Consider the following 12,856-nt stretch of genomic DNA (forward strand, 5'->3'; position numbering starts at 1 on the left):
TGGGCTCACTACTGCAGCCCTACTTCTGAACTCTTTCTTTCTTGTGGCTTGATTTCACTAAGGATAATTTAGAACTTTCCTAAGCTGACTCCTCCAAGACCTCTCCTCCCCTTCACTTCTGTCTTCCTCCTCTTACCACCCACTTCTGATGGTCCCTTCAGTTCCTTTGAATCCTTTGGTAGGTAAGCTGCCCTCCAAACCCTGACCTCCTCTGGCCCCTGCCAGAACTTTCCCTTTCCACTCCAGCCTCTCAACTCCCGACAGTTACTTGAATTTTGGACCCTCTTCCCCCATGAGGAGCTCACAAAGGACTCGGGGACCCTCAGAAGCAATTGGATAGCAACATCTAAAAGTCTCCTCCATAAACGTTGGTGGAAAACATTCTCTCCTTTCGAGCAGGTAACCTTGACTTACTCTATTTGTCACAAACACCATGCAGATAGAATAAATACTAAGGCAAAGACAAGAGTCAACTATTTTATAAAAACCGGTGAGTTTTGTATTACTATGTTTACCTCACTCCTGTTTAAAATTATAGAACAAAAGCTATGAGGTCTCTCTTTGTGTCTGTCTGTATGCTTAGGATGTTTAGATATACGTGATATTTTTCTACCTCTAGAAAGCATCACCAAATTAATTTATGAATTCCCTTAAAGGAGTTCTATTCAAATTGGCTCAGTGATAAATAAGCACTTACATGAATTAAGTACTCCTAGAACTCCAGGAAACATAGAAACTAACCCCAAAGCAACTCATACAATTTGAGTAAATCTCTAATGAATAAAGTCAATTTAGAATTATCGTTCAGGGCTAGGGTTGTGTGGCTCAGTAGTGGAGTGCTTGCCTAGCACATGTGAGGCCCTGAGTTCAGTCCTCAGTACACATAAAAATAAATAAATAAAATAAAGGTATTGTGTCCATCTACAACTAAAAAATTTTACAGAAAAAAGAATTATTGTTCAATGAAAATGGGTATATGTTCTAAGCTTTCAGCAATAAGTATAATATAAGCATTATATTTGGATTTACTAATCAAATAAATTAATATTATAACCAAATGCTTTAAATTCTTTTTAAAACTTTGTATTTAACCTAAGAAAATGATGAGGTGAAAGATGAATTGCTTAATGCTTAATACCTGTCACTGGACATATATCAAGCACAGCAGTAAAACAAACAACACCCATGTGTTTTAAGTTTTTGGTTTTCTTGTCTTCTTTATCTTTATCTTTCTTTATTTTTTTTTGTTTGCTTTTTATGATACTTGCCTAACACGAAGATGCTATAAAAATACTTAACAGGGAAGTAACTTGAGAAGATTCTAGCTTTGTTTAATATTATAATGTCTACTCAAAAGTTTCCATGATCTTTTCGGTAACTTAAAACCTTAGAATTCTGTTAGGTAATAGATATTTATTAGAATTTCTAACTAAGATAAACTTCTGGCACTTTAATTACTAAGCACAAGTTTTAAGTTGATAAAATTTTGGCTTATTTTTATATGGTGTATAGAGGCAAAATATATTTTGGTCTGTTAATAAATATGAAAAATTGTACTACAATGCACATGCCTGCCAAAATTTTGAGAAGGTACACTCATAAAATTTGCAGTCAGAATTACAGAATGCTGGTATGTGACAGCCAATCCACAACTATCCACATCCTAATTTTCTCTGTTAAAAAAAATGTTACCAATTGTTAAATGTTATATATTATATTATATATATGTAAGTGAAACTACTGAAAATATAAAGAGAAAGAGAAACAACTTTCTATGAAAAATATGCAAAGTGTGTTTTTACTGAGGAAGAAAAAAAAGAGCATTTCATCATAATAGAAATGGTTGTTCCAGAAATAAAAAGAGGAAAACATAGGATAAAACCTGACTGGATATGAAAAGTTATAGAAAGTTTATGAAAAATTATAGAAAGTTTATGAAAAATAGTCCCAAAGGAATTTTATCACATGTGGTCAAAACTGAGGTTGAATGGACTTATTTATAATTTGTTCTTTTGTTTATTAATGGCAAAAACCTATTTAAATAACAGGATCTTCTTGGATTATTAGTCTGCCCTTAATAAGAAATTTTTAAAAGGTTTTCTTTACTTTTTGAGTAATCCACCTAGGAAACAAGGATTCTCTGTCTTATCAGAATAATTTCCTGTCTAACTTTTATTGTGTCCTTGACTATTTAAGAGGACCAACTAGTCTCACTCTTAAGAGTTAAGTTAAAAAAAAAAAAACAACTGTGTTATCTCCTTTCAAATTCTTTTATGGTCACTTTGATTAAATAGGTAGCTAGGAATTGTTTCACAGCATCCTAGGACCTGATTCAGCCAGGAGTTCAAAACTTTTAACATTTTTGAGTTTTATCTTCTCAAAATCAAATCCTAAAAGTGTCTCAATCTGCAACTGACTTTGAGATTTCCCAGAGTGCACTTGGAAAATCCCCAAAGATTTATTCTTTCACTTTGTAAAAAGAGTGGTAATAAAAAATAATTAGGGGCTGGGGTTGTGGCTCAGTAGTAGAGCGCTTGCCTAGCATGCCTGAGGCACTGTATTCAACCCCCAGCACCACATTTTAAAAATTAAATAAATAAAATAAAAGTTTTATGTTCATCTACAACTAAAAATATTTTTTAAATAATAATAATTGGGGGGCTGGGGATGTGGCTCAAGTGGTAGCGTGCTCGCCTGGCATGCGTGCGGCCGGGTTCGATCCTCAGCACCACACACAAACAAAGATGTTGTGTCTGCCAAATACTAAAAAATAAATATTAAAATTTTCTCTCTCTCTCTCACTCTCTCTCACTCTCTCTTTAAAAATAATAATAATAATAATAATAATAATAATAATAATAATAATTGGGCTTCTTGTGGCTCAGGAAGCTGAGACAGGAGGATCACAAGTTCAAATCCAGCCTCAGCAAATAAGCAACTCAATAAGATACTGTCTCTAAATAAAATACAAAATAGGGGTGTGGATGTGGCTCAGTGGTCGAGTGCACTTGAGTTCAATCCTCAATAACCCTTCAAATAACAATAATAATAATTGGGCTTATTTAATATGTTTAATTGAACGAAAAACTTAGTAAAATAAAAAAAAATTCTTGTTAGCCTTCCCTCTGTTATACTTGTATAGGTAAATACATTAACAAAATATTTCAGAAGTTGTATGACACTCCTAGAAAAGTTGTTGATAACTTTGCTATCCTTGACAGTCCTGGTATAATGTTATCCATCATAATTCTCTTTATTTTTAAATGTATGCTACATAAATAACTGAATTTTCGGATCAAATGCACTCATCTGCTCTTTAACCACAGCCATTTTAAAGTCTTTTTTTGGTCCACAGGAAGTTTTTGTTATACTCTGATGCATCCTTGAAAACATCTGTGATCAAATACAGACCAAAGTGCCTGGCTCACCCAAAGGGTGATCTCAATCAGCACTTTGCCTTTCACCTGCATCTGCACGCTCTGCTCCAGGAAAGAACCCTGACTGGACCCTGACAGCTATACCATCTCCAGGACATGCAAACCAGGAAATCCATTAGACTGCCTCTTGGCCTCCTCACTCCACCATCTGAAGATGCTTTGAGGCTGATATCTGGAAATCTTTTCAATGAGCTGCCCTCTAGTCTCAGAAATTGGATGTACAGTCCGTTCCAGTGATTATTCTTTATTTTTATTTTCATAGAAATCCCCCTTCATTAAATGCCTGACTTCTCACACCATCCAGCAAATGTTCTGTACTACCAAGACTCAGCAGAAGGCTCAGCTAGTACTGATGAACTAAAGATAATGGAATGAGAAATTCATTTAAATTATTCAGAGAAAAGAAAGCTGTCCCTTCTTTCCTTAAATGAGAGGAGGGACCAAAAAAGAGTCTCTCCTTAACCACACTTTAGGCAGTCTCCTCTGAGACTCTTTTCAATTAGGGTCCTGTCTTTGACCTGCCTGGCTCAACTGTAGCAAGCATCCTGATAAATCCATTTGGTGAGAATCCCCCAAACTTGATGTTTGATCACAACTTACATCTCATTAAATTCCTTATCTTTCATCCTTCATATCTTATCATTCTATCAAGCCAGTTAACAAGAATTCTTCAGCCTCTGATGTCCACTCAGTAATTTTCCATCCACCAAACCCTAACTCTGAATGCTGGCTATAAACTACCCATTGAACCCCATCTCTCTCCTCTACTGCAATAGTCTTAGCACCTGCCCTGAACAAAATCTTCCTTGCCATTTTAACAAGTGTTAAATGAATTTTTTCTTTAACAAACCCTATGACTTTAAGCAAATCATGTGACCTCCATTTTCTCATCTACCAAATGAGACCCATCCCATAAGAGGAAATCTCTTAGACATTGTCACCAGCTTGAATGGATCCCAAACATGTCATGCTCCTAAGTGTACTATAGCTAGAGCTGCTGCTTCTTTGGCATCCTCATGCATTCCCCACCCCCCCAATCTAGTCCATTCCTGGAATCTGCTTTTTGTACCATCACATACTATTGCTCCAATGTCTTCCTGAAGGCAAAGGATTGAGGGATGATTCTCAAAGCAGCCTTCAAGAAGGGACATCCTGTATATTGCAACTTTTAACTTAAAATTTCAAATGGGTGTATTCAATAATGTATCTGGTTTTATGTTGGCATATACATAGCATTTCATATAACTTAATAGATAATTTAACTTCTCCCCACCCCGCAAAAAAAAAAAAAAAAATTACATAAAGCCAATGCCTATGAAGGTCCTGTATACTAATGCTGAGACTCTGAGGAAGCCACCACCATCCACACACACCAGCAACCTCAAGTACAAAAGCCCCAATGTGCAAGCCTAGGCTCTATCTTAAGCCTTAAAAATGATCTTGCACTAGGAACAAGGAGACCAGGCAACCGTATTTCACAAATTTATGGTCTTAATGGGACAGGTTTTTACAAGTCTTAATTGCAGTGTTTATTAAGAAAAAAAAAAACTTCAAAGTTGATCCTTTGACTCTCAACACATCTACTTTATGTATTCAAAAATGTTGTTCTATGCAGCCACTAATATTTTGGCTTTAAGTAAACTGGGAATTCTAAGTAGCCAATGTCCACATAATGTAAATCTCTGCACAAAAACACCTGAATTAACTGCAAAGTTTATTCATACTTTTTTCTAGCTATAAATAGAATTTATCACCTAGTGCCTGTACAGACAATGTAATGTGTTGGTTTTTCAATATCATTAGATGCTTCAAATCAATCTTGATTGTTGACCACCTATAATCAGTGTTAGCATCAGTGACTTTATATAACCACCAGTTTTCAAATAAATGTATAAATGAAATTATTAAAAATTAGTTAACTGGCAAGGTAAATGAAAATGAGTTAGACTTTCACTTGAAAAAACATCTACTTCTTAAACTAGTGGGGGGAAGTACTAATACAGAAATACTTAAGAAGGTTAAAGAAGAAAATCCACAGCAATATTGCAAGATAACATGAGACAATAAAGTACATTTCTTTCATGTCCAAACAATTTAGTATCAGTAGTAGTAAGAAAATTCATCTCAGACAACTTCTAATAGTACCAGAAAATAAATAATACCTTGTGCATTCTTTTTTTTTTTTTTTTTTTCATCTCACTATATTGCTCAGGCTGGTTCCAAACTCCTGGTCTCAAATGATTCTCCCACCAAGCCTTCCAACTGCTGGGAACTATCAGTGCACACTACCATACCCAGCTTCTAGTCATATAATTAATTTAAAAATCAGTCACAAGATTAATCTGGATACACTAAGAGGCAAGTTCTACTGAAATGATAACATGAAATTCCTCTAATGAGCAAAATTGTTTTCAAAAAGTAAAGAGAAAAACAAATAGCATTTTCCCCTAATGTTTCAAATTTGAAAAGCCTTTTTATCTGCTGACATAGTTATTAGCTTAAAGATGTGAAGCATTCCCTGGTCTCTATGGCACTAAAATCTCAATTAAAGAGTGTGCCATTGGCATACAGCAGTAAAAATTATAAAAGGGTGTTTTGTTATATGCTTGAAAAGAAAAGAAGAACACAGAGAAATTTAAGCAGTAGTTGCAAATATACATAAATGTTACATTTTTACCTTAATCCTCAAGTTTGTAAAATAAGCAATTTGAGAAAAGGAGCAAGCATTATCTTTTATTATAATTTATAAAGTAAAAGTCTCTCTCTCTCTCTCTCTCTCTCTCTCTCTCTCTCTCTCTCCTTCATCAGGTTATTCAGTACAATTTCAAGTACTTCACAGCTATTTATTTTATATTTTCCAAATAATCATATGGTTGATGCAAGATACTGACATATACATTTCATGAAAGAGAAAATAAGAGAGTTTAATCAACTCTACAACATGAATAGCCACATAAGGAAACAAAAAAATGCAAAACTATGTGTACAAATATGAAGAAATTATTTTTAATCCTTGGCTTGGCTTGGAATGTTATATATGCAATCTAATTTAAACCTGGAGTATCTCTATATAGAGAGTATATCTATATAGAGAGTTCCTCTATATAGAGGCTAATTCACTTTTACTTCTAGAGAACAGGCATTTGTTTTTGCCTATCTACATTTCACTTGGGAAAACCTGACAAGCCTTAAAATCTCAATGCAAACAACTGTCATCTAAAATATTAATTCATTTACCTATTCTCCTTGGTCTCCATTATCACTTCTGAAATGTTTGTCCTTGAAAACCATGAAAGTACTTTTCTTCCTTCTGTTTAAGTCTTTTGCTTGTCTTGTCTTTAAATGCGCACTCCAAGTTCAGCTCTTCCTGGCTGGTGAAAAGCTGGTTTTTGCCTTCAACATCCTTTCATCATCTGATGTCAGAAAACATCCTTGTGTTTCGTGTCTGCGCTTCTTAAAGTGTGACACGCCAGTCTGATAATGACTGCCTTCTGATCCAGTAACCCACGGAAGTTCTTAAGGTAAAACACTGGATTGGCTAAGAGTTTTTGGCTTTTCCCCAAAACAAAGTTAAATTTTTTTCATCTGAGAATCTCTTGTATTTCTTCTTGAAGCTTCAGGGGGAAGATGTTATAGAAGTCCTTGGACTCGGTCTTAATCCCCTTCATTTCAGCAGATACAAAATACTCCTTGGTGACAGCCTTTCTTCTGGCTCTTGTGACAGGGGCATCTTGACCTCACTTCTGGGGTCCTGAAAGGAAAATCAGGGAAGGGTAAACACCAGAATAAGGGAAAGTTCTCAAAGTCAGTGCACTGAAAATGCAATTCCTCATGGAAAACAGCCATGGTTCCTAGCTCCAGTAACCTTCTAATTATAAACCACAGGTGGCACTACAGCCAACCAGCATGCCATTTATCCCTCCCTCCCAGCAAGACACACAACCAACAAACACACACAGCACCATACATGGAGGTCTCTAGAAATTAAAAAAAAAAAAAAAAAAAGTCTCCATTTAGGTTCATGCTCTATTTCCCTGGCTTCTTCCAAGTGGAAATATGTGCTTCTCCTCACATACAATGCACTTTCTATTCAGGAACAACACCTTTAAAACTCAAACCTATGACTTGACACACACAATATTTTGTGTTTGAAAGAGAAACATTTACCTTGGAAAAAGAAGAGTAGCCAATATCATGCTAAGCAAAATAAGTCAATCCCCCCCCCACCAAAAAAAAAAAAAAGGCCAAATGTTTTCTCTGATACGTGGATGATAACTCTCAATAAAGGAGGATGGGGGTGGGGGAAGGGTTAAGGAAGAATAGAGTTACTTTAGATTAGGTAGAGAGGAGTTCAGGGAGGGGAGGGGATGTGAGGATAGGAAGGATAGTAGAATGAATCAGGCATTATTACCCTAAGTACGTATATGACTACATGACTGGTGGGATTCTACATCATGTATAACTAGAAAAATGAGAAATTATACTCTATTTTTTTAATAAAGAAAAAGGAAAAGAGGAATAAATAAAGACTGCCTTATAGTCGTGTTCTTAATAACTACTGGTGCCGCAATGGCCTAACATTTTCAGAAATAAAGAGAAGGGGGAAAATGACAAACTTTTTACCACAGTGATAAACTAGTAGGACACATAAGATGAATTTTCTGCCACTCATACAGATGCCATGGTTATAAATACTTGATAATTTTCAAATATTTGAAAATTATCTCTTACACATGATTACAATTCATGGTTCTTTGAAGTAGAACAAGAGAGGTAGAGCAGCTAATATATATGTTAAAGAAATGTGGATGCAGGAAAGTAAGTAAATTTGTTTAAAATCACTCAAGGAGGGATGGGCTCAAACTGAAAAAAAATACCTCTTCATTTTTCCTTTTGTTCTTTTCTATCCTATAACCTGGTGGTGCTAGGGAGAGACTCCAGGGCTTTAGCATGCTGGAAAACACTACCACCAGATTATACTCCCAAACTTTCACTGTGGACAAAAGTAATAGAGATGATAATCTAAGCTATAGTAATAGTGTTATCAGTATTTGGATGTTCATTAAAACCCTAGAAAAGAACTTAAAGCTCAACCCACACCCTTCCCTGAAAACACTTCCCCAACAACTTGACAATTAAAAATTTAACTAGGCATTGTGATTAAGATTAATTAGAACAAATCAATCCAAAATCTTAATAAAATGTAATATCATGATTCCTATGGTTTGAATATGAAGTGTCCCCAAAAACTCCTGTTAATGCAAAAATATTCAGAGGCAATAAGATTAGATTGTGAGAGCTGTAACCTAAATCCATCCTACTTTGAACGAACTGACTGACTGGGTGATAAGGGTAGGCAGGTAGGGCATGGCTGGAGAAGGTGGGTCTCTGGGGGTGTACCCTGGAAGGGCTGTTCTTCCCTGGCACCCTCCCCTTCTTTTGATGGCTGTCAACTTCCCAACACCCTGGCCCCCACTCTGGTGCCCACCATGAGTGGAGCAGCTTTCCCTTGCTGGGTCCTTTCCCCATGATGTGCTGCCTTACCTCTGGCCCAGAGCCATGGAGTGGGCTGTCCTTGGACTTAGAGTTCTCAAACTGAGCCTCAACTAAACTTTCCCTCCTCTAAATTGTTTATGTTGGGTATTTTGGTCACAGCAATGCAACAGCTAACTAAAACAATGACATCTTGATTGCCACATGTCAAGAATTCAAGAAATTGTACATTTAAATTTAAAATTTAGAAATGAAAGTTAAGGATTACATCAGCAAGAGGATATAAGCCTTCGATGTGACAATAGATTTTTAAAATTGGATTCTTCATTTGAAATATTTAGATTAATAAGAGAGGTCAAGTATTAGGAAGTGGAAGATGAGGATCAATTTCTATATCTATGAAGCAAGGAGCCGGGAATAAGTGTTCTAAGTTGTTAATGTCTCTAAAACTCTACAATTATAGACAAGTATACTTGTTTTAAAACCCCTCAACGATTCTGGGACTAGAAATTCACCTACATATGCCTTTTTTCTGTTTGTTTTTGGCATTGGGGATCAATCCCAGGGCCTCCCACATGCTAAGCATCTGCTCTACCACTGAGCTATACCCCAAGCTCCAAACAGGTCTTTTAAATAAAAACAAAGTTTGGCTGATCAAAATGTTATTTTAAATATAATCATAAAATATAAATGTATTGTAGAATAGATGCAGGTTTTATAGGAATCTTTATGATAGAAGATACAAGTACAGGGAAATCCGGGATTAGTTATACTTGGAGCAAAACCTCTGGGGCTCTGTCCTACGTCTGTACAGAGTATCTGCTCACCATGACCTGGCCCTGGGGGAACATTAGAGGGAAACTGGAGAAGTATTGATCTCAGTGGAACACTACATATTCATGCTTTGTAACCTCACTGAATCTCCAATTCCAGTTTCTCGATGCTTTTTTAAAACAAATATTCTAAGATTTGAAATATTAATTATCTTTATATTATCAAGTATGTTTGATAAGATTGCTAAACAACATAGAGTCGATCACATTTATTTCTATCACTTTACAGTATATGATAACTTTGGCCTATGTATTACTAAAGCACAATACAGTCTTTCTCCTGATTTACACTGATCTGCCAATCAAATAATCTTGTCTTAGTAATAAGGGGGAAGTGGTTTAATATGACATGACTTGCTCTTGATGAACACACGCTGGATCACTGTGACCTTTTCTAATACCTCCTGAATTCACTCTCAAATAATCCAATCTTTAATTTTAATAACACTTCTGCAATTAACATCTAACCCAAAATTTGGAATTCTCAAGAGTAATTATTCTCTTTATTGGACATGAGAACATTGTACACGTCCATCTCTGCCTTATTTTCCATAACTGTCAGAAATTACCCGCTATGATGAATAATTACATATGCAACAAGATGGTACATATGAATGAGGGAAGAACTCTAGTTTCCCAAAAAAGAGTCCCCGATGAATCACTCTCTTAATTTTTCATATTTGAGCTACAACATACCTTTCTGGGAATCTTTGGCCAATTTTTGTAGCACTTTTTCAATTATTAATATTTTTCTTGAAATGACTCTGTTGTGGGTTGAATATGATTTGTTCCCTCTACAACTCATGTTGAAGTTGAATCCCCATTGTGTGGTCTCCAGAGGGTAGAAGCTTAATCTATGTGTTTTGAGGTAGGGCCTTTGGGGGCGATTAGGATTAGGTAAAATCCCGGGGTGCAGCTGCCATGAGAGAGTTCTATAGTTGTATAAGAAAAGGAGAGATAACAGTGGAGACACAAGCATGCTCCCTGTCTATTGCCATGTGAGCCCTGGAGCAGCATTGGGACTCTGTCAGTAATAAGGCCATCACTCTATGTGACTACTCAACCTTGGGCCAGAACTATGAGCCAAAATCAACCTCTTTTCTTTATAATTTACCCAGTCTGTGATATTGTATTATTAGCAACAACAACAAAAATACGGACTAAGCCACTCTCTGTTCGAATAAATATATAATAAAAGAAAAATTTCTATCTCTACCATAAATAGAAACTGAATAATGCCATGTGCTACAAATAGAAGGTAACTCTGAAGATAACTAAAATGAATGCAAAGGGATTCTTAAATTCCGACTGGATACAAGTGCTCACCAAAAACAGTCTTTGACCTGCTTTTTCTTTATTAAAAGTAGGGATTAGTAAACTTATGGGGGAAAGCTTAGCCTTCAGTGATTTCTTTCAGAAAGAAGAAAGGTTGAAAATTGAGTGAACTATCCATTTCAAGAACTTAGAAAAAGGATAAATTTTTCTTTGGGGACAAATCCAAAGGAAATGAGAAATAAAGATAGGAGAGTAATTAACAAAAAGGAAAATTTCAGCAGAAACAAAAGTTAATTCTTCTGAAAGACTACTAAAATTGGAAAATTTCTGGAAGATTGATCATCATAAAGCAAAAAAGTTTTAAAATGTATTGGGAATGAGAAAATTTTTGAAAATAAAGAAGAATACTATAAACAAGCTTGAGGTAATGAATGTGAACATTTTGAAAATGGATGAATTCCTACAAAATATAAAGTACCAAAACTCATTAAAGAATAAGTTGATCCGGGCTGGTTCTGTAGCTCAGAGGCAGAGCACTTGCCTAGCACATGTGAGGCACTGGACTCAATCCTTAGCACTGCATAAAAATAAACAAAATAAAGGCATTCTGTCCTACGCTACAAAAAAAAAATTTTTAAAAAGAATAAGTTGATCCTACTAAATTGTTTCAATCACTGATATTTAAAATCTCCCTGAGGAAAAAAAAACGCAAGGATGGATGATTTTACTGGTGAGTTCTACCAAATATTCAATAAACAGATAATTCTAATATCATACGAATTCTACCAGAGAATATAAAAAACAGGAAATAGTCCCAATTAATTTCATGAGGCTGTAAATATGTCCAAATCAGATTGGGAAAGTATGAAAAAAGGAAAATTACTGGCCACGCTTACTCAAGATCATAGGCACAAAAATTCAAAATTCATATTAGCAAGGTGAACCCAGCAATGTGTAATAAAGATAATACCAAATTGGATTTATCATAGTAAAAATTTAATATCCATCCATGACCAAAAATACAGAACAAAAACTCTTACTAAACGATCAGCTGAGCAGATTAAAGGTCAAATTTTAACTGTATAATAAGTATATTTTGCTTTCTCCACTTGTATGCAACATTTTGTCAGAGATGGTAGTTAGTACAAGACAGAAAAAAAATAGAAACAAAGAGGAAGAAAGAAGGAAGAAGAGGAACCAAACTGTCGGGATTCACAGAAAAGTTTCATAAATTTCGACAACAAAAATTAATAATAAAGTACTGATAGTAACCGAGCATACTGATATTAGCTCAGTTGCATTTCTTTTTTTTTAATTTTTCAGTTGTAGATGGACACAATACCTTTATTTTATTTGTTTCTTTTTGTATTGTGCTGAGGATCAAAAATATGCCTTACACGTGCTAGGTGAGCATTCTACCACTGAGCTTCAACCCCAGCCCCACTCAACACCAGTAAGAGTTTTTTTTTTTTTTTTTAAAGGCATATTTTTAAAGCTAACTGTGAGATCCTTGGAATGACTATCAGGAAGGAATTAATATAAAAAATTTGAAGAAGTATCTAAAAACCTTAACAAAAGACATTAAAGATGTTCTTTTTAAAATGGAGCTATGTGTACAATGGACAGGAAGGCTCACTATCACTGAAAATTGATCTTATAATTCAGAGCAACTGGAAACAAAAATCCAAATCACTTTTTATAAAACTTGACAAGCTAATTCTAAAAGTTCTGTGGAAGAACAAAGGGACAAGAATAACCAAAGATACTCCTTTAAAAAGTAAGGAGAAGTCCTGTTTTTCTAGTTATCAAGCCTTATTA

The 12,856-nt window shown here is 35.2% G+C and overlaps 1 protein-coding gene across 1 annotated transcript in view; it reads right to left on the reverse strand.

Annotated features, from left to right (window-relative positions):
* LOC308642109 (sacsin-like) overlaps window positions 1-12,856 on the reverse strand; it is a 107,892-nt gene that overhangs the window by 55,691 nt on the left and 39,345 nt on the right. The window contains 1 exon segment of the mRNA XM_081280707.1: window positions 6,675-7,188. Coding sequence (XP_081136833.1) covers window positions 6,675-6,694 — 20 coding nt within the window. The 5' untranslated portion in view covers window positions 6,695-7,188.

Source organism: Spermophilus citellus, assembly GCF_964194105.1.
Source record: "Spermophilus citellus genome assembly, chromosome: 1".
Lineage (NCBI taxonomy): Eukaryota > Metazoa > Chordata > Mammalia > Rodentia > Sciuridae > Spermophilus > Spermophilus citellus.